The sequence below is a fragment of the Cuculus canorus genome, chromosome 1 (assembly GCF_017976375.1).
Source record: "Cuculus canorus isolate bCucCan1 chromosome 1, bCucCan1.pri, whole genome shotgun sequence".
Classification (NCBI taxonomy): Eukaryota; Metazoa; Chordata; class Aves; order Cuculiformes; family Cuculidae; genus Cuculus; species Cuculus canorus.
In genome coordinates, this window is record NC_071401.1 from 92278121 (window position 1) to 92303723 (window position 25603).

The 25603-nt window shown below is 42.5% G+C and overlaps 2 protein-coding genes across 4 annotated transcripts in view; one reads left to right on the forward strand and one right to left on the reverse strand.

Annotated features, from left to right (window-relative positions):
• NDUFV3 (NADH:ubiquinone oxidoreductase subunit V3) lies at window positions 1-12017 on the reverse strand. Of its 3 annotated transcripts, XM_054064907.1 has the most exons (4): window positions 11863-12017; window positions 9956-10046; window positions 4462-5457; window positions 1-283 (listed from the first exon to the last, which is right to left on the reverse strand). In XM_054064907.1, the coding sequence occupies exons 1-4, from the start codon at window positions 11908-11910 to the stop codon at window positions 114-116; spliced, it is 1305 nt and encodes a 434-aa protein (XP_053920882.1). In that variant the 5' UTR covers window positions 11911-12017; the 3' UTR covers window positions 1-113. The 3 variants fall into 3 exon arrangements, with proteins under 3 accessions (XP_053920882.1, XP_053920902.1, XP_053920892.1); XM_054064927.1 differs by lacking the exon at window positions 4462-5457; XM_054064917.1 differs by lacking the exons at window positions 9956-10046; window positions 11863-12017 and adding an exon at window positions 6791-9914.
• WDR4 (WD repeat domain 4) overlaps window positions 11990-25603 on the forward strand; it is a 22842-nt gene continuing 9228 nt past the window's right edge. Inside the window, exons 1-7 of the mRNA XM_054064942.1 lie at window positions 11990-12184; window positions 15228-15290; window positions 16032-16178; window positions 17475-17631; window positions 18229-18341; window positions 20092-20152; window positions 21469-21567. Coding sequence (XP_053920917.1) covers window positions 12060-12184; window positions 15228-15290; window positions 16032-16178; window positions 17475-17631; window positions 18229-18341; window positions 20092-20152; window positions 21469-21567 — 765 coding nt within the window. The 5' untranslated portion in view covers window positions 11990-12059. The remainder of the gene's footprint in view (window positions 12185-15227; window positions 15291-16031; window positions 16179-17474; window positions 17632-18228; window positions 18342-20091; window positions 20153-21468; window positions 21568-25603) is intronic.

Consider the following 25603-nt stretch of genomic DNA (forward strand, 5'->3'; position numbering starts at 1 on the left):
TAAGTTATCATGCTTTTATTTATTATTATCTGATTTATAATACAGATGAAGCAACTGTGCTAAATAGAACAATTTATCATTCTGCCTCAGCATTTGTTTTGAATGTGGTTCATTCAGTGCCTTGGTGACGGTCTTCCAGAAGATGGCTGAGGCTGCCTGAATTTCGAGAGACCCACAACAGCATCTGCAAAGGTATAGATGTTATAATCATGATGCTGGAGGTTCTTGTAGGTAGAATTATCAAATTCTTCTTCTGGAGCAGGCTCAGCAGCTGCGGTGGCCTCTGTGAAAACAAACAGTAAGGATGCCACATCAGAGGGCAATATTCTTAGTTACTCAGCTAGTCTTCTATACAGTCATGCTCCTCATCTAAGCAACATTTAAAAGAAAAAAAAAAGCCAACAACTATAAAAAAGGGTTAAGTTTATTAAGTCCTGCTGGTACCTTGTCTGGTCCTAAAGCAGCACATTAATATGTAGTAGGGGAACAGGAATGGGTACAAGTTATCTAATGCAGCACAGGTTTTCAAATTCAAACTACCACCGAACCCTGGAGGAGGACAGGTCAGAACAGCTCATTTATATTTTGAAGACATATGTCTGCATTTCCTGGGTTCTTTATAGTTGCCTTGGTTTTCACTCCAGCCAGAACAGTAGGTGACATTCTTAGCAAGCCAGGAGAGGCAGAGAAGCAATACAAATGATAGATCATCATGTCAGAACTCGAGATACAGCTATGAGAAGAACTACTTTGCAGGTTGAATTTTTTCCAACGGAAGAAGTGATGGAATTATGGAGATCTCCAGAGTTTAATTTCAAATGTGGCTATACGAAGCAGTAATATATCAGGAGCCTTAGATATAAATTTCCTTTCTTCTAAAATATAATCTTTTAAACTTTCTATCATCTTTTCTTCCTAAAAGAATGACCTAATAAAGTTATCCAGAACTCCTTACTTCACATTAAAGCCAACATTAATTCTTACATCTTTAGAATATTATGCAAATTCAGACAGTACCATTTATATAAAAGGTTCTTGTTTCAGACTGATTTTACAACCAAGGAAACTGCAAGAAATAAAACTTTACTCCTAATATTTATTTATTGCCATATACCCAGAGATTTATCAATAGGAGAAGCATAAGCATAATTTAGTGAAAAGCTTTGTCATATAAATTTATACATTGTGGTTTGGGAGAGAACTTACTGAGCTCTTTCTTGTAATGCAACCATCTAGAATAAAAATACAAGAACTCAAGCAACTGAATACCACAATTTGCCTAATTATGACATAATTATTACAATGCAACACTACCTCTTTAAGAGCATGTATCCCTAACATTTACCAAGACCTGCTTGTAAAACACAACATATTAAGCCATGGTTTCAGCACAACACCACACACAGACTATGAAAAGAAATAGCCCTGTGCCTACTGTTTAATTCCTAATGAGACAGCTCATGAGAGACAACGCTATGGAGATAAAAGCCAGATGATGGGATCTTTGCTGGAAATAGCTCCAAGAACAGGCAAGTGTAGGCAAATGTACATTCAACCTTGCAAGAGACAGTTGTTCCAAATGAAGGGACAGATGCTCAGGAAGAAAAGCAGATGGAGTCTCATTTTTCCTGCCCAAATATACTATACTTGGCTTCTTGAAGGAAGAATGTATTCCTGAGTTCATCCTCCCCATACTTCAGACTTCATCTATACTCTCTCTCTTAAAGAGCAAGCATTTCACAGGATGTTCTTCCAAAATTAATCAGAGGTATATTTCTGAGTTACCATGTTACTATATTGCTACTTCCTTAGCAGCTGAAGTCAGCAGTTCTTGCCAACTTCAGCATGCCTGATCTACAACACGGATGACATCACCTTAACATCCAGGTTTGTAATGGGAAAAACTGCTTGTATGTCTTCAGTGTGCCTGCTGCAGAGTTTGCAGACGAACAAAAGAACACCACAAGAAGACAGAAGTACAGATTACAGTAGGTATCATTAACTGTGAACGTTAAACATGGAAAAGGGGTAGCTGTTCTCAAAGAAGGCCTCAAAAGGAAGAGAGAACAAGATATGCCTGGAGATGCCAGTGATGCTGTTGAACACGGTGTAACTAGATTTGACTCTTTGCTACCCTCTGGCACCCAAAGGCCTTACACCAGCAGTAAAGGGGCGTGAACTTGCCTGTACTAACCCCTCACCTCTCCTACAGCCAGTGCAGTCCTCTAGCACATACCCAAGAGAAACTTCCCTGCTGCCACAACTTTACCTCCTCCACAGAGTAAGAAGAGCTCAACAGTAGAAGTGCTGTTTTCAGCAAAGCCAGGTCCTACCAAGAAAGGTTTTGCTGGTGTAGCTATGATGATGGTGATTGCTCTGAGCCATAGTGGTACTATGGCCTCATCAACACTGATCTTCAGGAAACGTTTCTCCCGCAGGCGTAACTCTATTCTGGATTTACAGCATCAGAGTAGGTGAAGCTGTTTCATAGAATCTTCAATATGTCATAATCTTCACCTTGATCATAAGCATGTTTTAAGACCAAGCCATCCCTCTCTATGGTTGAGGTTAACTGAACTTATTCTTTTAGGGCCTCGTATCAGCTTCAATGAGTGGAAAAAAAATGCTTGAGCATCTAGAATTCCACTGTGGATGAAAGGGGAGAAAAGTATCATCTGCAGGTAAATACCAGTAGCCTTTCCGCACATTTTTTTTTAAGAAAGCTTCTGCTGCTGACTGCAAGGAGGAACAAGTAAATGAAAATATCACTTGCAATCAGTGCTGTACTTTACCATTTGAATTGAAGCCAGACAAGAAGGTAAGCTTAGCTTCCAACCCAAATTATGAACAGACTAATTCCTTAAAACAAAAGGCAGGTCTTTTACTCAGCATAGTGTCCTGGAAATTGATGTACAAAAGCAATTATTTGTCACTTAACCTGGTTACATACTTCAGAGTCAAAGAATGGTTGAGGTCAGAAGACACTTCTGGTGGATACCTGGTCGAGCCCCAAGTGATCAGGCAGAGTCAGCTAGAGCAGGCTGTCCAGGATGATGTCCAGACAATTTTTGAACGTCTCCAAGGATGCTTGATATTCAGGCAAAACTCTGTGTCTCCGTTTGTACCCACTGCCTTTAGACTTGTCACCGGGTACCACTGAAAAAGGGCCTTACCTCCACCTTCACTGCACTCTCCATTCAGGTATTTACATACACTGATGAGATCCCCCTGGGAGCCTTCTCTTCTCTGGGCTGAACAGTCCCAGCTCTATCAGCCTTTCCTCACAGGAGAGATACTCTAGTCTCTTCTTCATCTTAGTGGCACTCTCGACAGTAGCTCCACACCTCTCTTGTACTGGGGAGCCCAGAGCTGAACACAGCACTCCAGGTGTGGCCTCACCATGACTGAGTAAAGAGGAAGGATCACCTCCCTCAGCCTGCTCACAACACTCCTCCTAATGCTGCCCAGGTTACCATTGGTGGTCTCCACTGCAAGGGCACATCACTGGCTCATATCCAATCTGCTGTCCACCTGGACTCCCAGGGCCTTTTCTGCAAGGATTTCCCTAGGATGATACCCAAGTAGCTTTACTGTCATGAGGTTTTTACTTCCAAGCAGGCAAATTCTTCAATTCAAAGCAACAACCAGAAGAGGGGGGACTTAAGAATGGTATGCTGTCTAAAGTAAAAGGCAGGAATAGTAAGCCACTACAAATCAGGACACGGGAGCATCTGCTGTTGACATACAAAGAATGAGATCAGTATGTAAGTTAACAGTACTTGTATTAAATAAGCAGGGAAAGTTGGGTAGGGAAGTATAGCTAGGGAGACGATTATATAACATGCTGCTCTTCTCTAAAGCATACCACTATCTTCCCCCCAACTCACTACAAAAACTGGCTTGTAAGGTCAGCTCTGTGCTACTTCAACAAGACTCGCTTACAACCTACCAATCTCATATCAATACCTGTTTCTAGCATTACACTATGATTTCTTGAAGTCAACTGAAATCTGAAACACTGCAATATTAAAAAAAAAAAAAAAAGAAAGACAGCAGAATTTAAGAAAAAATCAGATGGCATCAAATTTGGCTCAGCAGAAAGGCAGCTACCAAATCCTTCTGAGGAAAAAGAAGAGAAGAAGCAAATTTTGTTGTATAAACTCCGCTATTCTGCTCTGTGGAAATGATCCTGTTTTCATTTTATAAGCAACTGGTTTATGAAACTATAAATACAGTCAAATGAAGACCACTTCCTTTCACAGCACAACTGGAAACTGAGTATTACAGAATGCTTACAAATAGCAATGAACAAGAATTTATCTTCCAGAGAGTCTCTGCTACATGGTTAGCTTCACTATGAAGATGAGAGAATCATGAACAGAGAAGATTTGGAAACCCTTTAAAAAAAGTTAAACCCTAGCCCAGAGGAATCAATACAGTTCAAACAATTTAAAGTTGTACCCTCTATTGTGCTTTTTTCTCCAGCCTGGACTCCTGCTTCCTGAATGGTTTTCTCCTTTGCTGCAGTGCTCATCGCCAACACAGTGCTTTCAGAAGTTTCTTCTTTTAGTTTAGGAGCAGTTACTTCTGCTTCTGACTCCTGTGCCTCCTTGACCTTTTTTTCTTCTCCTCTGGATACCAGTTTTTTCTTTTTGTCTTCCTGAGCCACTGATGAAGCTTTCAGCTGAATAGCTGCTACTTGGGTTTCAATGGATTTTTCTTCCAAATTGTCAGATTTACGAGTGATATCGGTCAGGTCTCGTCTTTTAACCATGCGTGGTTCTAAGACGAGCTTCTGCTGATCTGCTTCTTTTGGAGTTGCTTTTACTTCAGGGTGTCTTGCTTTTACTTCAGGGTGTCTTGCTTTGGATTTTGATGTTACATGGCTGATTGATGTTTTAGAGAATGCAACCTGCTTGATAGGAGACACATCAGTTTCTGTTTTGCGTAGCTTCTTCTTAGCTACATATTCTTTTGGGGATTTCTGGGACAAGTTCTCTTTTGCTAGCATCGATGCCTTTACTGCTATGTTCTCAGAAAAGATGGAATCTCGTCTAGGAAACTCAACTTTGGTTTTAATGGCAACTTCTGAATGGTCATCATTATCAATTTCTTCTTCAGAATCTGAGCTAGAATCTGAATCTGAGCTGGATGAAGACGAAGTTTCTTCCTCAGCTAACTCTCTCCTCAAGCCTCCTCCTGTTATAGGTGTAGTGAGCTTTTCCTCCTCAAGGGAAGAAACAACTACTCGCTGTGGAAACGCAACCACAGTTTTTCTTGACATGAACATCCTTATGTCTTCAGCAGCTGGTTCTGAACCTTCCTTGAGGTTAGTACTAGATATGCTCTCACCTTTGTTTTCAGATGCTAGGAGAGAGCTAGAAGACAACATTTTAGGAAATTCAACTGATGCCTTGATGGCTAGCAGCTTCGTGCTTCCCTGTGGTGCCACTACATCTAGGAAACGGCATAAAGAGGATTATCACCATTATATCCAACAGAACTGTTAATTGCTGATATTAGTCACACAATTTTAACTTTCTGAGATAATCTCGTACAAAAAGCAAGTTGAAAGACGATACCACACTAAATACAGGCACTAAGAAGCAGAAAGTTTAAAGATCTTTTGAGTTAAAGAAACTAGAATTCTAGTTAGCACTTAACAGTTTTGGCTGCTGTGATACTGAAACTCATGAGGTAATACCTTTTGCTCCTGGCTTTGCCAGACTCCTCACAAGACTTGTTTTTCCCTGTGCTTCAATTCTGTGTCACTGGAAATGGTTTACAGACACCTTTCTATCTCAGATGAACATTAAGACAGCTTGTTAGCCAAGCTCTTCAAATAACCTGCCATAGAGACAACATTTGTCTACGAACACACCAGTGAAGCAGAAGACATAGTAGACAGACACAGCAATAGTCAGCCTCTTGCAATTGTTATCTTTAAATCAGTAGGGAGGGATGACTCCCAAGAGACAAAGCAGCAGAAAATGAGATACCTGAGGCTATACATGAAGTATTACATGTTTATGTGTCCATGTGACCTTCCAACTGAAATGCTTAACTTGATTCACCACGTTCTTATCTTCTCCAGTCTTCACTATTGCTACTCCCTATTTTTAGTTTGAGACCTCTTTGTAAGAGAAGTCTTAGAAGATCTCTTAATGCTCCATGTTAGCCTACCTTTATTTCTTTTCCTTCATGGATACATTCATTAAGCTAACTTTTCCAGGCGAGAAGCCAATGGTTGAAAAGAAAGCAGCAACTTTCAGGCCCTTTCAGAGAGTACCAACTACCCCTTGGGTGCTTGTGCTAATTATATCCTCAAGAGACTGATCAACAGCCAATACTGTTGTGATTACAGAAAACAGGAAGACAAAGAGGACTGGGAGCACATTAAGAAGATACACTACTGCTGAAATTTGCTATAGCAAAGCCAGCTCCACTATAAGTTGCACTACGTCCAACAGGCAGTGTAATTCAACAGATTTCCAGCCTATTGTGCAGTACAGAAGGCCAGATCTACTTTAGAAGACCATAAACTAGATGCAGCTTCCCCCCTTACTAGTATCTTACAGTAATACTTTGCACGATGCAAAGAGTTATTATAATTAGTTCTGAACAGAAGCAAGTCTTTAGCAACGTCCATATGAAAACATCACAGAAGAGACAGACCCATGAAATTAAAAGCAAAGTATTTAAGAATGACAGAGTTCTTAACATTAAGTACAAACAACAAAATATCAGCTTTTTATATAGGTATTACTTTTGAATAATTTCAGACACATACTTCTCTCTGCCAGATGGAAGGTGCAAGGCGGGGAGGGAGGGCAGGGCTAAGCAGGAAGACGCACTTTGAAAGAAGCTGACTTTGAGAGAAGCCTGATTCCCTGCATAGAATGATACAGCCAAACAGCAGCCTGTAGAAACTAATATGTGAGGAAATATCACTCAAGATTGAAGAGTTCTTCAAACAAGCATTCAAGAAGGTCAAAGTAACATAAAAAATGTTTGTCATCAAAAGGATGACAGACAAGTGAAAGCTGAGCAAGAGTTGAACAAGTATTAATGTTAAGACATCCTAAGAAACCAAGAAAGCAGTTAACGTTCAACTTGACTATTAACAGTAGGTGTTACTGGAAAAATGCTTTAAACAGTAATATTTGTATATGTGAGAAAGATACATTTCATATTTCAATCATAAAGTCTATGGATAATACAACTAATACAACTGGCACGGCCTCTTTAATTAGGGTACTTCGTATGACCTGCTCTGTATTTGCACCTCTTCGTCAAAAGAACAATACATCCAAATCAGTAACAATAGTATTATTCCCAGGTTCATTCTTCATCATAGAATCACAGAATAGTTTGGGTTGGAAGGGACCTTAAAGATTGTCTAGTTCCAACCCTCCTGTCATAGGCAGGGACACCTCCCATCAGATCAGGCTGCACAAGGCCCCATCCAACCTGGCCTTGAACACCTCCAGGGATGGGGCAGCCACAGCTTCCCTGGGCAACCTGTGCCAGTGCCTCACCACTCTCATACCGAAGAAATTCCTCCTTATGTCTACTCTAAATCTGTCCCACTCCTATCACTACAAGCCTTTGTAGAAAGTCTCTCCCGAGCTTTCTTGTAGGCCCCCTTCATGTAATGGAAGGCTGCTATAAGGTCTCCTGGGAGCCTTCTCTTCTCTAGGCTGAACAACCCCAACTCTCTCAGCCTGTCCTGGTATGGGAGGTGCTCCAGCCCTCTGATCATCTTTGCAGCCCTCCTCTGCTTGTATCATCAGTATCATTATCAGAATGTGTTTAAAACATTCTTGCACTCAGGAAGCTGGCATGCAGAAATTACAGGTCTATTCCCCATCACTGCCTTCCTGAATAAACACCACCATTTTTATCAAAGCAAGGAAAATTTGCACACCCTCCCCGTTCCAGCTAGAATCTGAAAAAGACAGCTGCATCCTATACCCTTAACTAACCTTGACCATTTGCAAGGAAGCAGCTGGCTGAAAGAGGTGGCCTATGAAGTCTCCTGACACCTTCTGAAATCAGAGCTGCAGGACGATGAATCTACTAATTGATGCTAAAGGATATCTCAAATACACTTAAAATAATGTATAAAATAAATTTTAACAAAAATTATTTGCTGTTTGAACAAGCTCGTTAATCCATGCAGCAAAAGGTTTCTTAGTGGAACAGCCAAGCTTTTATTTGTCTTAGCATTTAAGAAGCTAACATCACAAGCCAAGAAGTCTGCATTCAACTACTCTTTCAGCAATCTTTTCAACAGCTGTCAGCAAATCCGATTACTCCTACATATGGCCCCATGAGCTTTGCTGTTTAAGCACCTGGATCTCTAGTTTGGGATGAGAATCCTACTCAGCGAGTTCGTGAGCCTCTCTTAGTGAGTCTCACTGAGTTAGTGAGTTTACAAACTGCATTTTGCATAAGATATCCATCTCTGAAATTTCTATTCATGTTTTGACTTTGGTCAGGGACAGAAGGGGTTCAAATGCTTGTGAATGTCAATGAATAGCAGTGTCCAAACCCAGACCAATGTTTTAACTGGCTTGCAAACCTATGGGGCACGAAGGATTACAACTAATTTAAAATAACACGGCCATGGTACTTTTCTGCAGCTTCCTGACACTGTTGCCTGAAATAGATATTCAGATTTTGCAAGTCTTCCTGTCCCTTTCTGTAAAAGTAGATGCTTTTTGACCCTTATAATTCAAACATTTCAAAAAGCAAGGGGGAACATCCAAAGATCAAAATCAGATTTAGCACCTTATTAAAAAAAGTAACTTGCTACCCTTAATACCATCAAATTTCTGGCAAAATGCTTATTAGGACAAAGTTAATAGTAGCTTTCCTTAAGTCTGGTCAAGCATCACAGCAGCTCACATATTAAGTTGAAGGTAAACAGCAAAGAAGCCTCAAACTTAAAGTGTGGTCTATAAATATAACCCACATAGATGCATTCCTACCAGGTTTTAGTTTTAGTCTTCTTACTACACAGTATGTTTGAACAGAAAGCCCTGTTTACAGGGTGATGACCTTTCACCTTCTCAGCTTATGTAGCTGCAGTTCAGAGATGCGGCCATGTGCATTTCTGAGCTCTCCTTGCCTTTTTAAAGATGATCAAAGCGACCTGAACTTCACATAGGCACTCCCTGGTCTCTGATGGGTAGACAAACTTTTCAGGTATTACCCAAGCGGATAAGATGAACGTTTTTTGCACCTCATTTACTTACTACAAATACCCTGATTCCTGAGACACGGACACTTGGTATCTTCTACAAACTTCTTACTATCAGCCCATAGATGCAGACACTTAATATCTTCTGCAAACATCTTGGCCTCTGCTCAGGAATGTAGACACTTGGGCTTAAGAAAATGATGAACTCAGTGGCTAATTGATTCAAGGTTGAAAACATGTGATGAAACAAGGAAAGGGAGATCAGATAGGGAGAATTCATGATTGTTTAAGGATTACCTGAAGGACATCCTAATCCTAACTAAAGATGTGGAACGGAAATAAGGAATTTTGTGTTAAAGTAGAATAGTGTAACCTAATGAATATCTGTATTAGACAGGTGTAACAATTACATTAGATACGTGGGATTTTGAGCATCAGCTTTCTATACACAGGCCTTTGGGGTCTTCGATACTGCTAGTTTTCTGGAAAATTTTCCACCTAGCACCCTTTGCAGAATAAAAACAATACCTCCGCTCTAAAAAAACTCCTTTGTTTTGGGAATTACTTTTTATTAATTTCAGGTAACACAGGTGTTGGCACCACCACAGGGTACAGAAGGCTCCCGGGGCTAACAGGCTGCAAAGGAAGGCCATTTTGTTTTAGCACCAGAAAGGGAGGCTCTCCTGCCCTGAACACTCCATTTGTTTATTGACAACTCATCACTGCTCAGGACAAAATAACCCATCTTACTTGTTGGTGGCATCCCAGAGCCTGCTGGCCTGGTGCAGAGCGCTGCGGCAGGGGAAGCCCCTCGCAGTCCTGGGGCCTCCAGCTGCAGCACCTGCAAGACACCAAAGAAAAAAAATTGACCTGAGTGGGATAACAGTGATCTCCTGAGCACAAGGAGCCCTGAGGTATGGGGGAGTGTGGGGACAGCTTCCCCCCACGGTTCAGCTACACGTACAGTGCATGCGCAGAAATGTCACCAACCCCTTGCTCAAATGGGGCTTGGCAGGTGGGTCTGTTGCTCTGCCCTGCATACACACGCACCCCACTTCCCTTAGTCCCACTGTGCAGGCATGCCTTGCCTCAGGCATGTTTTAAACTGAAGCATTAAAACATTAGGCTCTCCAAGCACTCGGTGTGCCCACAAAAGACTACAAAAAAGACTACAAACCACATCATATCTGTCATTCATTGCACCTTTTCTACTTACCTTCCCAAAGGTTTTGCTTATTTGAAAAGCAGAAGTATGTGAATACGCTCAATACCTGATTTTTACTGCACATATACACACATTTTGTATATTTTCACTTAATAATATGATTCCATGTTTTTCACCATAGCAACCACAATTGAGAGAGAACTGGTGTACCTTGGAAAAAGCCAGGTTAATGAGAAACATCCTCCCCAGATACAGCACTGGCAGAGTAGAACTTCTCTTTGCCTAAACTGCAGCGGAAATGTTATCTTTCTTATGACATTTGACTATGCTAAGGACAGTGGCTAAAGGTTGGCAGCAACGTAGTTTCCACGTGCCTTCATGCAGGTCACAGAGTCACACGTGCTCTTTCCCCAGTGTGCACCAGTACACCAGCTACTATACACTAGCAAGCATGGGTCTGAATCATAGAATGGTTTCAGATGGTAAAGACCTTTAAGATTATTGAGTCCAACCATCAATCCAGCCCTGCTAAGTCCACCATTAGACTATGTCCCCAAGTATGACATCTGCTTGTCTTTTAATCACCTCTAGGGATGGTGATTCCACCACCTCCCCGGGCAGCCTGTTCTAATGCTTGACAACGCTTCCAGTAAATAAATTCCGCCTAATATCCTACCTAAATCTCCCCTAGTGCATCTTGAGGCCATTTTCCCTTGTCCTATCACTAGCTACCAGGGAGAAGAGACCAACACCCACCTTGCTACAACCTCCTTTTTGGGTAGTTGTAGAGAGCAATAGTCTCCCTTCAGCCTCCTCATCCCCAGGCTAAACAACCCCAGCTCCCTCAGCTGCTCCTCATATGGCTTGGGCTCTAAACTCTTCACCAGCTTTACTGCCGTTTTCTGGACACAATCCATCACCTTGATGTCATTCTTGTAGCGAGGGGGCCCAAAACTGAACACGCTGTTCCAGGTGTGGCTTCACTAGCACCGAGTGCAAGGGAAGGATCACTTCCCCAGTCCTGCTGGCCACACTATTCCTGATGCAGGCCAGGGTACCATTGGCCTTCACATTAATCCATTAGTATGGAATCATACTTTAAGTGAAAATGTATAAAATCCTCCTCCTCCTCCTCCTCTCTCTCTTCACCCTTTCCCCTACAACTCGTGATCCTCTCGCTCCTTCCCTCCTCGCTTCTCTTCCCTCTCTTCCCCTTCCCCCTCTCCCCTCCTTGCTCCTCTCCTCCTCGCTATTCTCTCCCTCTATCCTCCCTCCAACTCTCGCTCCTCTTTCCCCTCTCCTTGCTCCTCTTCCCCCACTCCTTGTTTCTCTCTCCCCCACCCTCCCCCTTGCTTCTCTCTCCTCCCTTTTCTCCTCCCTTTCCCCTCTAACTCTTGATCGTCTTCCTCCCCTCCTTGATCCTTCCTCACCCCTGCCCTCCTCCTTTTCCTCGCCCCTCCCCTCCAACTCTTGATCCTCCCCCACCCCTTACCTTGCGGGTCACAGCCCTCCCGCACCCCAGCACCGCGGGCGCCGCCATTTTGGCCGCTTCCGCCCCGCCCCGTGCCCGAAATGTGGAGGGTGGGGGCAGCCGCTCCCTCTCTGGGTGTCGCTCAGCTCCTACGTCATCGCGCCGCGCCGTGACGGCTGTGCCGCGCGCCCGCCGCGCACGTGCAGGGGCGGCAGCGCATGGAGGGCGGCGGCAGAAATGGGGGGCGCAGCCCTGGCTCCAGGCCCGCGCTGGCCCTCCGCGGGGCTCGTATGGCGATCGGTGGTGGCAGCCGGTTCCTGGCTGCCCGGCACAAGGACGCCGGGTCAGTGCCGGACGAGGGGGGCGGGTCTGCGGGGCTCCTGGGGGAGGCTGCTGGGCAGGGTGTTCTGGGGGGTTTCTGAGGGGCTCTGGGGCTGCTGGGTAGGGGCTGGGAGACTGGAGGACTTAGGGAGCTGGAGGGCTCTAGGGGTGTTCTGCGGAGATGGAGGGCTCTGGGGGGGAGGGGGTTCTGCGGCCCCTGCTTGGGGGCTGGAGAGGCTGGAGGACTTGGGGGCCTGGAGGGCTCTGGGAGATATTCTGCAGGGCTGGAGGGCTCGGGGCGGGGGGGGTGGGGTGGATTCTGCGAGGCTGGAGGGCTCTGGGAAGCGTTCTGCGGAGCTGGAGGGTTCTGGAGGAGGTTCTGCGGGGCTAGAGGGCTTCGGAGGAGGTTCTGCGGGGCTAGAGGGCTTCGGAGGAGGTTCTGCGGGGCTAGAGGGCTCTGGGGAGGGGTTCTGCGGGGCTAGAGGGCTCTGGGGAGGGGTTCTGCGGGGCTAGAGGACTCTGGGGAGGGGTTCTGCGGGGCTAGAGGGCTCTGGGCAGGGGTTCTGTGGGGCTAGAGGGCTCTGGGGGAGGTTCTGCGGGGCTAAAGGGCTCTGGGGAGGGGTTCTGCGGGGCTAGAGGAATCTGGGGGATTCTACGGGGCTTGAGGGCTCTAGGGAGTTATGGGGGGCTTGAGGGCTGGGGTTTCTACTGGGCTCTTGGGGTGGGGGGTTGCGGGGCTCAGGCTGGGTGGCCACTGCTCGGTGTTGGGGCTCGCTGTGTACAGTGCTGTCAGGATGATCCAAGAAACAGTTCCTGTTATGAAAAGTGGAATATTCTGATTTAACCTAGAGTGGAGTTGAGTTTCATCTAAGTAGTTGTATTTTTTGAAAGTTAGACAGAATGTTCCTCTGAGCATGTTTTCCTGCAGTGTTTTTTCAGACATTGTTTTTTGGCAGTGATACCGTCTTACGTGCATAGAATGGTTTGAGTTGCAAGGGACCTTAAAGATCATCTAATTCCAACCCCCCTGTGGTGGGCAGGGACACCTTCCACCAGACCAAGGTCCCACCGAAACTGGCCTTTGACACTTTCATGGAGGGGCCATCCACAGCTTCCCCTTGGCAACCTATTTCAGTGCCTCACCACTCTCATAGTGGAGAAACGCTTCCTCATGTCTAGTCTAAACCTGCCCTTCTCTAATTTAAAACCATTGCCCCATGTCTTATCACCACAAGACTTTATAAAAAGTCCCTCCCCAGCTTTCCTCTAGCCCCTTCAGGTATTGGAAGGTCACAATAAGGTCTCCTCGGAGCTTTCTTTTCTCCAGGCTGAACAAGCCCAACTCTCTCAGCCCGTCCTGATAGCAGAGGTGCTCCAGCCCTCAGATCATCTTTGTAGCCCTCCTCTGGATCCGTTCCGACAGTTCCATATCGTTCTTATGTTGAGGATTCCAGAACTGGACACAATACTCCAGGTGAGGTCTCACAAGAGAGGAATAGAGGGGCAGAATCACCTCCCTCACCCTGTTGGCCACGCTTCTTTTGATGCAGCCCAGGATACGGTTGGCCTTCTGGGCTGCGAGCACACATTGCCAGCTCATGGTGAGCTCCTCATCATTCAGTATGATCTATGCTGAACTGAGGTGTATTCTTCAGTAGTCACCCTTGTTTGCAGTCTCTCCCATTCTCAAATGCAAGGCGATGATGCCAGAAGCAGTTACTATTACAAAAAGTGGAATATTTTTGATTCAGTCTTAAGTAGAGTTAAGTTTTATATAAGTAACTGTGTTTTTTGAAAGTTAGACAGAATGTCTCTCTGATAGCATGGGTTTTTTTCAAACAATGCTTTTCCAGATGCTGTTCATTCTTTGGAGACAATAATGTCTTGTGTGCAGTGTCCTGAACAGATCCGAAATGAGTAAGAGATTTGACTGTTGTGGAGTTCATTATAACATTAAAATTAGTCCTTGGAAACTAATAGTATATGCATAAGATTTCTGGGAAAAAAATATCCATACACATGTAAGTGGGAAATACATTATGTCCCAGCTCTTGTCTCACTGCACACAATTGATGGAGAGTGCTCCCTCGTGTTGCCCAGGCTTGATAAAGGATGCTTGCTTTCTAAAACTCCAAAATCAGTCTTAGAGAGTTTATTTGCTGACATTTTTGGTATCAGGGGCTGGGTGTGTGTGCTGCTCAGTCCTGGGCCTGCACATCTGGTGTCTGGTGGGGATGGTGTGAGGAGGGCTCTGCTCCCTCCCTTCAGGGCCTCTGCATGTCTGTTCAAGTAATAATGAGTGTCATAGAGTCATAGAATGGTTTGGATTTTAAGGAACCTTAAAGATCATCAAGTTCAAACCCCCTTGTCATGAGCAGGGACACCTTCCTTTCTCTGCTCTAGGGACACGCTAGACCAGAGTGCTCAAAGCCTCATCCAGCCTGGCCTTTAACAGCTCCAGGGATGGGGCATCCACAGCTTCTCTGGACAGCCCGTGCCAGTTCCTCACTGTCTTCACAGGAAAAAATTTCTTCCTAATATCTAATCTATATCTCCCATCTTTCAGTTTAAAACTCTTACCCCTCATCCTATCACTACACTCCCTGATAAAGAGCCCTTCCCCATCTTTCCTGTAGACCCCCTTAAAGTATTGGAAGACTGCTATAAGGTTTCCCCAGAATCTTCTCTTCTCCAGGCTGAACAACCCCTTTAAAACTTTTTTGGTCTTGATGTTTTGCTGGCACAGTTGTGCAGTGCACGTTGCTGGTGTGGGAACAACAGAGTAAATGCTTGTGACAGATATGTCAAGCCTAACAAAAGTAAAATATCACTGTTGCTTTGTCAACGGATGACAATTCCCTTTCTTGACATGTGTGTACAGTCCAAGGTTTTAAAATTCTACTGCGTGTTGGGAGCCCATTTTGCAGAGGGTTCCTCGAGATAGGGATCAGTTGCACAAATAACCTTGGAATAATAGCATCTACAAAAGTGTTGACAGTCTTTGTGGTTAAGCTCATGGTTGTTCTAGTTCCAGTGGTTTTAGTCTGTTATTTTTTTATTTGCAGTGATGATAGTCTCTTCGTGTATGATTGCGTCAACGTGGAGAAGACGACCCTAGGAAATAAAGGGTGAGGAAAATCTGCTGTTTTCCTAGAGAGTATGTCTCTTACCGAAGTTATGTGGCAGTGAAGGTAGTTAAAGAAATTATGGGATGGCTCCTTGATCAGGTGAAAGCCAGGTGGTTTTTACAAGCCCTGATATATAAACATATAAATAAATATATATATAATGTATGTGTGTTAGGGTAGTTTTTTTCTGTTCCATCCTAGAGAGAAGACTCTACACCTTTTTGTCTTTTAGAGAAATATCAGTGGTATAATCAATGATTCTGTATGGTTCTAGTCAAGACATTTATGTAAAAATGCTGTATTTTTTATTAGACCTAAGGCAGTTGGGAAAAAAACCAAACTAGAACACAACTCCTTCGCCAGGTGTGTTTTCCAAGGCAAGAGATTTCAGAAATTGAAAAGCGCTTTATTAGTTTAAATTCGACCTCTGGACATTGTTTTACCTGTATCTAGTTTGACTCCCTTCCCCTATAGCTGTATCAGGATCTCCTAGGTCAAACCCTAGCTGTGTTTTTTAAGCAGGTAGTGATACATAGTTAGACCTGATATCAGTTTCCTTTTTCTTGGCATTTTTCTTTGCATTAATGTTCAAGTTGGCTCAACATTTTAAGCACAAATAAAGCGCTTAGCATCGTTCTTTGTTGTTCATGCTCCTTCTTGGTGGTGTGTGAACAACTTTCTCTTCTTAAGTATTTCACCAACTCTCAGCTTGTGAACTGTTGTTCCCCTTCGCTCTATTAGACAGGATGGAAAACCAACAGATAAAGGAAGTGATGACATCCTAGCTTTTGCCTTCTCCCCATCAGGAGATTATTTTGCCTTGACAGATGACAGCAAACGTCTAATTCTGTTCCGTACGAAGCCTTCCTGGGAGTGTGTTAGCATCAGGTAAGGAAGCAGGATGTTGCATTTCACTTTGTTACAGAATTATGGCTGATTAATTTAGAGTTATAAAATAGTTGTACTTGGAATGTTCCTGTTTGTTATCACTAGGATTCCTCTTTTTTTTTTTTTTTTAATTCCTTGTACTTACTGAAACAATCTGTCTTAAAAGCGTGTCTTTAGAGATTTCTTTTCTGTAGTACAGTCCTCTGGAGAAAAGTCTGTAGATGTCCACCAGAGGTCCTTCAGTTACAAGTTTTCTGCTGCTGCTTGTGACAATTGTCTATAAAAAAGAAGACCATGAAGGGCTTCCCGATAAAGTATCTTGGTATGTGATGTCTCTTCTGGTGGACTCTGACAAATATGAGGCCCTGCTTACAAAACAAAATCTAGCGTCTGTCAGCTTGGCACTGTTGTAGAGTATCTGATAGACCTTTGGTGGGTTAACTAACGTTGTAGTGAGTAAGTAATCACTGACAAAACCAGTAATGGCAAATTCTGTTCATTCTGCATATAGCAATAATAACAATAGCTGTTAAGTTGCAGAAGCATTCTCCAGACTATGTCATGAAATGTTTTTTTAAACTTGCTTTGTGACATACATGGTCCTTATGTTTATCTGAACAATTGTGAGAAAATGTTTGCCTGCTGTGTTGGCAACTGGTACTATAAGATACTGGCAGATGATGACGGAAAGTCAGAATTCAAGTTCGGGGCTTTGACAGGACGAAGTACCCTGAGGCTGTGTTTCGCTGACTCTGGATGCGAGGAGGAAGAGGCCTTGAGTCCTTCCTTGTGGAAAGAACTTCATTTTACCATATGAAGTGGCAACTGAAGAATTAGTTTCAACACAGTTCTTAGATGTGTCACTGCAAAGGACTTTTACTAAGAGAACTCCTAACTTGTCTTATCTTTTCTATGTGTTAAACTTGTATTTTTATTATGGAGAGTGCAATAAACTCTAACAGGCTTTCTTTAGAGCACTGGCAGGCTGCCTAAGCAAAATGCTCAGTGGAGAAGGTACCTAAGCAAAATGCAGGCATGCAGCTTTAATGATGTCTTGTTTTTTTTTTTCCTCCCACCTCAAGTGTTTGCTGTTACATAGTGAAGTCATTTTAATAGGTCTCAAAAGTGCCATTTTGGCTTCATACCCTCCTTTAACATTTTTCTTGTGGCTGTCATTTCAAGAATGCTGTATCTGAGAGTTTTTGACCGTTCTTCTGGTGTATTTAACTGTGTCTGAATCCAAACTTGCTGAAGCTGCCATCCAGAGGTGTTCAGACTGTGCCATTTTTCTTTCAGGTCTGTGAACAGGAAGTGCACTTCCCTGGTTATTACAGCTGCAGAGGATAAGATTCTGATTGCAGACAAGTCTGGTGATGTCTATTCTTACTCAATAACAGAACCCCAAGCAGAAGGAAAACTTGAGCTGGGTCACTTGTCTCTGCTACTGGATGTTGTAAGTATGTGCTTCTGTGTAGTTAATGTACAAATCTGCATTCCTGCTTGTGTTCGGGTCTTTCACTGTTGTTCTTATCTCAGGTTTAGGAACTCTTTTTTTATATGAAACAAGTATGTGGTCTGGATTTCTTTCTGCTGAGTTTGTGTCTCCCGAGTTTGGTGAGGAAACATGCTTCCCAAAGAGTTATCTATTCTTAGAGTGTGAATGTTCAAAAAGTTTTCATGTTACACAGAAGACTTGGTGATGGAATGCAGTTGGGAATTCACCCAGTCTTTTAAGGCAGTTGAGCTCTTCAGCCTGGTGCTTCTTTCTTTTTAAGATGCAGTGGTACTTCTGCTGTGCCATTGGTGCTCAGTGGCTTTTGCCAGACCCAGTAGTTAGTTATTGTAGCTTGTGTTAGTGAGTGAGAAAGTTACTGTCCTAAAAATTTGTGCTTCATTATTGGTAGAAAAGCATAGCTTAGTGCTTGTATCTGCCATTCAGAGTCAGAAGAAATAGATAGTTTGCTGTTTATCTTTTTTCTCCTGGTTAAGAAGTATTTTATTAAAAGAAACGTTGAATTACTGTGCACTAACACTCTCCCTTTACCAACAGGCACTGAGTCCTGATGACCGATATATTGTAACTGCAGACAGAGATGAGAAGATCAGAGTCAGCTTGACAAAGGCTCCTTATATTATTGTATCTTACTGTCTGGGACATACGGAGTAAGTATGCTGTGTGCAGAAGTTGTTTTGTGCAATTGTTTACTGTGCCTCAGTGGATGAAATGATTGTCTCCTCAAGTTATATTAAACGACAGCTAGTTCTGTGTTTGGAGTCATAGAATCACGGCATTGTTTGGGTTAGAAAGGACCTTTACAGGCCCTCTAGTCTAACCTCCCTGCAGGGACATCAACTAGAGCAGGTTGCTCAGAACTCTGTCCTACCTGACCTTGAATGTTTTCAGGGATGGGGTTTCTTCCACCTCTCTGGGCAAGCTGTTCCTTCCCTGCGAAGGTCCTTCTAGTTACAATGGTCTGTAGAGTGAAAGGCAGCAGAGCAACCTGCTAGCTATACTAACATGATTCAGATGTGATCTGACTTAATAGAAGACCAGTAGCTCTTTTGGTGTAGGTTTAGGGGTTGTCTTCTAGCCAGTTTATCAGTACTCCCTCTACATCCTGCAGAAGGGACTATACTTTGCCTTTTCTTCTCAGTGGTCTTTGCCCATGAAGAAGACACAAATGGCAAATAGTCTTAAAAGATTTTTCCCTCCATGTTTTTATGGGCTTTTGGAGCCCATGGCTTTTTGTTGACAGTTGTTAAGGATCTACGATGCCTACATGCACTCACCATGATTGCTTTGTCATGAAATTCTGTATTACAGTGACCGAATCTCTTCCTCCGTTTTTAATGGCCTTAAAATTTTGCTCATTTTCAAAAGCAAGACTGTCCCAATTGGGTGGTGTTCTGCTCAGGTCACTTAGTGCTGAACTCTTAAGAGAGTAACAAACTCCAGAAGCTGAGCTCCTCAGAGGCAGGTGATGGTACATGTATATCAATGTTATATGCTTCTGGAAAACAAGGTTTCTGGCTGAATGTAGATACTGATGGTAAATTGCTACATAGATTTCATAGTATCACTAAGGTTGGAAAAGACTTCTAAGATCATCCAGTCCAACTGTCAGCCCAACAGCACTGTGCTTACTAAACCATGTCATGAAGTACCACATTTGCACGTTTTGAACACCTCCAGGGAGGGCGGACTCCATGACTTCCCTGGACAGGTTGTTCAAATGCAAAATTAGGAAGAAATTTTTCCTAGTATCTAGTCTAAACCTTGCCTGATGCAACTTGAGGCTAGTTCCTCTTGTCCTCTTGCTTCTTACTTAGGAAAAGAGACCAGCACCTGCCTTGTCATAGTCTGCTTTCAAGGAGTTGTAGAGAATGATGAGGTCTTCCCTCAGCCTCCTTTTCTCTAGACCCTTCCCTGGCTGTCCCCCATGAAGACTTTGTAGAGATGGCTTTTGAATGGTCTCCAACTGCGTCGAGTGAGATGTGGTATTCTGAAAGCTGAGCCATCACTCTTGTGTTTTAAAAGCATCTGTTGATTCATATTTTTAACGTGCATCATGAATTGAGAAAGGAGAACACGATACCCAGTTAAATCTGTCTCCATTGGCGTTTTTTGGTCTAAATGGCAATATTTTCAGTTAGGAGGAAGTCAGTAGAATTCCTTGAGTGCAGATGGGGAAATATTTTTCTTTTTTAATGAAGTTAGAAGGTCAGTAGTTTGTGTAGTATAGATGCTATGTGAAGTACTGTAGACATATTTTTTTTCTTGGCCTGATGTGGAGAATCTGTTTGTTTGTTTATTATAAAGTTCTCTTTAAAATTAGTGTTTTCTGTTACTGTGTATGTTGGAAGACTAGAACCTCATGAAAGAGTGTTCACCTTTTAACTACTTTCCCTTTAGGTTTGTAAACAAAATACTTGTAATACCCAACTATCCTGATCTGCTGTTGTCAGCTTCTGGGGTATGTATTTCAATTTCTTGGAAAAAGTATTTTTCTTGAAAATTTAGTCTTTATAACCATTGTTTGCTTGTGTTTCCCCCAAGTTCCTTGGGATACTTGGAATAATCTCTCGTGATTTCCAGCATGCCCTTTCTCTCCCTCACTCTCTCCATTCCTCAGCTTCCTGTTCAGTGTTCAGCCATTATATTGTCAGGTCAAATAAACACCATTTACTATGTTTACAGCAAGGCTAGTTTCTTATTAAGAATGGCATGGAGAAATTGTCCACAGTGTTTCTTTATCATTAAGTCTTGCGTTGGAGCAGAGACAAACCTTAATCATTGGACTATTTAAACTACTTTGAAGTAAATGGATATTAAGCCAGCCTGCCATAATAGTGTCTTGAGAATTAATGGCCTTAGATTAACAGATTTTTTTTTTTTTTTAGAGCTTTTAAGATGAGAAAACTGTTCCCTCTTCACTCTCCCACTTCCTTTCCCCCATGAGGCTTGTTCTGAATTATCTCTGTGTCCTTATAGTTTGTCCAGTGCATGTTGTGTAGAGATTGTAGTGCAGTGCTAGACAGTGCTTGGGTGAGGACTGCAGAGGTGAGCCTTCCCTCCTTTCCCTCCCCTCAGCCCTTTTCTTAAATTGATGAGATCCTGCTGTCATGCATGAGCTGTACAGAGTGACTTGGCCTAAAAGAAGGGAAACGATATTCTTTGTATCTCAAATTACCAAAACTGCTTAGGAAGCAAATAACGTTTCCTGTGAAGATATGAAGATCATAGTAATTCTTAGCATTTTGTTTCAGCTGCTGCTCTTTCTTCCCTAAGGCTCTTGTCTCTTGTTCCTCTGATTCTTTAAATGAGTCTAGGGTTAGTGCTGTGTGCAACTCTGTTTCTTAGCAAATGCTATTTTTGTATTTTTCTACGGAGGTGTTTAGCTTCACTCCAAGACCTTACTAAATCAAATGATAATATGGGTGATAACAAGAGTAGGTGCGTAGAAGGGCAACCCAGAAGTATTTCTATTCAAATGCTGAGCACGTGTATTACTGTGCTATTTGAGACAGAGTTGAAAAGCACTCCTCCAGCTACTCATTTTCCACTTCAAAAGGGGAATTAAAGTTAGCTTGATTGAATAATTTAAAAATGAGGAGAAAAATTATGTTAATTAAAATGCTTCCTCTGCAGTTTGAGGTCTTAACTAAGTGACTATTTAGCAGCTTCTCTGGGAAGATCTTCAGGGAAATAGGATTTAGCTGAAAGCCAGAAGTGGTCTCTCTGCCTGACATGCTGTTAGTAGTCAACTTGTGTCTGGTTTGGTCTGTCCAGGACTCAACTCTGAGGCTTTGGGAGTACAAAAGTGGAGAAGAAGTGTACTGCTGTCATCTGAGTAGCATCTGTGGGCCAGAGACAACCAAAACTGACGAGGTACGCCCATGTGTGTTAGTGCTTTTGCTATACTGTTATTCCTTGTGACTCCCAAACACGTTTATTTTGTTAGGATTGCCTTCGTTCTTTCAGGGGGTTTGAAAGTTATGTGAGACCTAGAAGCTATTGCAAAAGCCTGGGATTTTGGGAAAGGAAGAATTTCCCTGAAATCTGTTCCTGTGTTTTATGTGCATTTCTAAAAAGTTCCAAGCAGTGACCAAAAAAAGCTGTTTTTAATTCTTCCCAAACATGAGTTCTGCACACTGAATAAAGCTTTCACTTCCTATTTTTCCAAAAACATGAATGCCTTAGTCTCTAGCCAGAAAATATCCTGTAACACTGGTAAGATCTGACAGTTCACTGTTTTTTAAACTACTTAATTACAACTTTTAGCACTTGAAAATCTGAGCAAAAAGAAACTTTATAACCAGTCATATGCAGAGTTACTGCCTTGTGGAGTCAAAACACTGGGCTTGTTCCTTTGAGTTGTCCTGAAGTTGTGCACGGAAAATGTACAAGTTCCATGTGAAAACAGAACACCCCAGGAGCTCTCTGTATCTTGCAGCCTGTGAGCAGTGGTGCTGGTAATACCTCATCTCTGGGTTTGCTCTTTTTTGTCACCTGAATTGGCACATGACCTTTTAGCAATGAAACAGCGCTTGTTCTTTCGCTGCTGTGTACATGATATTGAGCTAACTGCTAATCTGTTGGGTTGTTTTAAGAGTTGCTCATCTTATCACCCATCCTACTGGGTGTGTATTTCATGTGAATGTCTAAAAATATTCTTTCTGTGAAGACCACAGCTGTCTCCCAGTAGTTATGTGAGTGGGAAGCCCGTAGCCATGCACGGCTCTTGTTGCGAGACCACTGTGGAATTTATCTCCAGCCTGAAATTGAATTGAAAAGTTCTGTCTTTCCTCCTTTGTGTTCTGTTATGGTTTTTGTTAGTCCAGGCTGTGTTGTGCTCAGCCTTGCTCAGCAGCTAGGAGCCATTCCTGGTTATCTGTCACAGTTTATTTACTATTTATGTAGGTCTGACCTGATCTTGTTAGTGAGAATCCCAGTTGCTGAGCTGGGAGTGCAACCCATGGAAGGACCAAGCTCTTAGGGACAAACATGACAACTGAAGTTATTTTCTGTGCAGAAAACATCAGCAAGTTGTTCTGTGTGTTGGACTAATAACATGCAACTTTCTATCTGTGTAAGCCTAGGAAGGCAGCCAGTTGCATCACAGCATTCAAAGCTTAGATAGTGGAAATTTTGGGGTTTTGCTTAGAATTCTTGTTAGCAGGAATTCAGGGTAGTGGCTATATGGACAGCTTAACCTACTCCTCAACTTGAAAATACAATTTAAAGCAATCATGAACCAGAGACTTCTCGTACACATTCATGAGGTCTGTGGCTCATTTCTGCTTGAGTCTAGTGCTTGAAATCTTTGAAATAGCTATTGCTGGGTTTTGGTTTTTTTTTTAGAAGTAAAAAATGGGTGTATGAAATTAGGTATCGAGTCCAGGTAGCTGATATCCTGTTGTAGTGTGGGTGCAGCAGGATTTGAGTGAGGAAGGAGGAAGTAAGATAGAGGGAAACCTACAAAACAACTTTGCTGTGTATAGCCTTCAGGAAGTAAGTGGCTCAGAGCTTAAAAGCCAAAGTATTCTAGCTGTGTCTTCAAAAGTAGCTAATGAGAGTGCTCCGTTGAAACGGAGTCCATGTCTGCAGTAATGTTGCAAGACATTTTTTGTGGTGGGAAGAATGGTTTTGTAGCTTTATTGGATCAGTGAGGACTAGTATGCAATTACCTGCGAAGTGGGGAATCCTATTATTAGTTTTAAAAATGCTACTTGTTGCTTAGACTGGCTTATCATTTTGTAAGATAGCTTGCACGTAAATTAACAGTGCTTGATCTTACACTACTTTCTAACCATTGCTTACAAATAAGATTATACAGTTTGGTGTTATTTTTGATAATAAGCCTTGAATATAGCATAGGATAAATTAACGAATGTTAGAGGGAAAAAATACTCATTGCTGCAAGCAGGCACTGATTTAAAAAAACAGGAATAAAAAAAAGCCAGAAAGCTCCAACACTCTTAAAATGCTTTTGAATGTAGTTTAGTAATGTTTTGTTTGCCTCCTAACATACCTGGTAAGTCACTTCTATAGGATGCTCTGTATATGATGAAGTCTCAGTAGAAAGCTGGGGTTCCATTTGGCTGTCTGAGAAGTCTGTTTAGTAAACAGTAAGAGAAAGGGAAACCCCCCAAATGGAGGTAATAAATACAACATGTCAGTTAATAAACTGTCTTTCTGAAGTGTTTTGCAGTTCTTACACTCATTAGCACGTTTTAGGTTCTGCTGATGGTAGTTGTGGAAGCCTCAGGCTGATCTATTCCTTGAATCTGTGAAATTGTGCTTACTGCCAGGTCCCACAGGCTTTTAAAACTGTTTCCAATGACACTAAATTTGCATGATGCTTGAGGGTTGCAAGACTTAGTTGACTTCTGAGTTAATGCATACTGGAAAAAGTGGTCAGGCAATGTCCTAGTGATTATAGACAGATACATGATAGATTTAAAACTTAAAGCGGTGCATTGCCACTTTTTTGCTGTATTGCTGCACAGCTGTCAGTATACGCATTTATCAGAACAGTTACTGTCTTGATGACCAGCAGGACCAAAGTGGGAAGGTGACTTGTGTTTTGCTAACATCATAGCGCTAGCGTGCCAGAGGTGACATCTGGTGGTAGTATTTAGTCATGCTGTGCATCCAGGTGGATCAAAAATGATATTCACAATCTAATGTGACATTTACAGTCTCAATTTAAGGGAACAATCTCTTGAGTCAGCCCTTTGTAGGTTGTATCCTGCACGCTGTCTACAAATGACTCTGGCAGTCAAAGATCAGATGGCAATATAAGTGTATTTTCTTGTCTCTTGCATTGTGTTTCACTTTTACCATTGATAACCACTGTTGAATGCACTGAAGCTTGAAACAGAACTCAAAACACAGTGATAATGGTAGAATCAGTAATGGTGAGTCATGTCGCTTATTGTGCTTGGCAGATGATGAATATATGTCTCTTTTGGGAATGTAGGAGTGTGTTTGAGCAATGTAGCATTGATTTCAGCTGATGGGTTGCAGATCTTCAGTTCATTTTCCCACTAGAATGGGAGTAATTCTCTAATTCCGTAGTGCTATGTAAATATTTTTACTGCTTCAGAGCTTTCACCTCATCTGAACCTTTTGACAGCAGAAGCTTGTTTAAAGTCCAGAACATGAGTTGCGCCACTCTACCCTAGTGCTCCAGCACATAAATTTTTCATGGGGTCGCCTTTTCTCACAAATTACATGAAAAGTTAATTATAAGGTGCTGGCAGGCTGATAACAGTGTCGTATAAATGCTTGAATAAGTTCAGAGAGTATCAAGTGAACATCTGTTTATTGTGGACTGCTGTTGTAGCTCTTATTTAAGTTAACTGATTTCATAGGCTTGTCCTTGAACCAGATACTACTCTGGGCTTAGATTCACTTTGCTGATTGTTAATTTACCAACATATGGAAAGGAAAGAGCTTGCAAATAAGATGCATTTTCCTGTCTCTGTCCAGCTGTAACACTTGGTTCAAATCAAAGAAACCTCCTCCTTCCTCCCCCAGTGAGGGCGGGGGAGAGCTGCTGCATACTTCAAGTTCACAGAACCCTTTGTCTCTCTGACAAAGCACTCTGTGTAGGTGGGCACTTCCTATTGCTGCAGATGCCCTGCGTGTTTGTCATGAGACAGGCAGAGAGGCAGAGCTTTGTTCTTAGAAATAAATATCAGAGGATTTTTTTTTTTTATAATATATATTACTTGGCTTGTTCCCTTAAATGTCTAAAGAACCCCTTGGTGGTTTACAATAGGAGCTGTCAGTTCTGCTCTAAAGCTGTGGTGTAAATGGCCTCATACTGCAATAGCTACATTTAGATGTATTTGCTACAGAGAACCTTTCTGCCCACTCACTCTACGCAATATTTGGAACCATAAGCATTTTTTAATGT

What these genes read in the sequence shown, in the direction of transcription:
- NDUFV3 (XM_054064907.1), bottom strand. Translation starts at nt 11,910, where the DNA reads ATGGCGGCGCCCGCGGTGCTGGGGTGCGGGAGGGCTGTGACCCGCAAG. An exon ending in GGAGGGCTGTGACCCGCAAG is followed by an intron (nt 10,047 to 11,862) that starts GTAAGGGGTGGG and finishes GGTGTCTTGCAG; the next exon opens with GTGCTGCAGCTGGAGGCCCC. An exon ending in CTCTGGGATGCCACCAACAA is followed by an intron (nt 5,458 to 9,955) that starts GTAAGATGGGTT and finishes GCCGTTTCCTAG; the next exon opens with ATGTAGTGGCACCACAGGGA.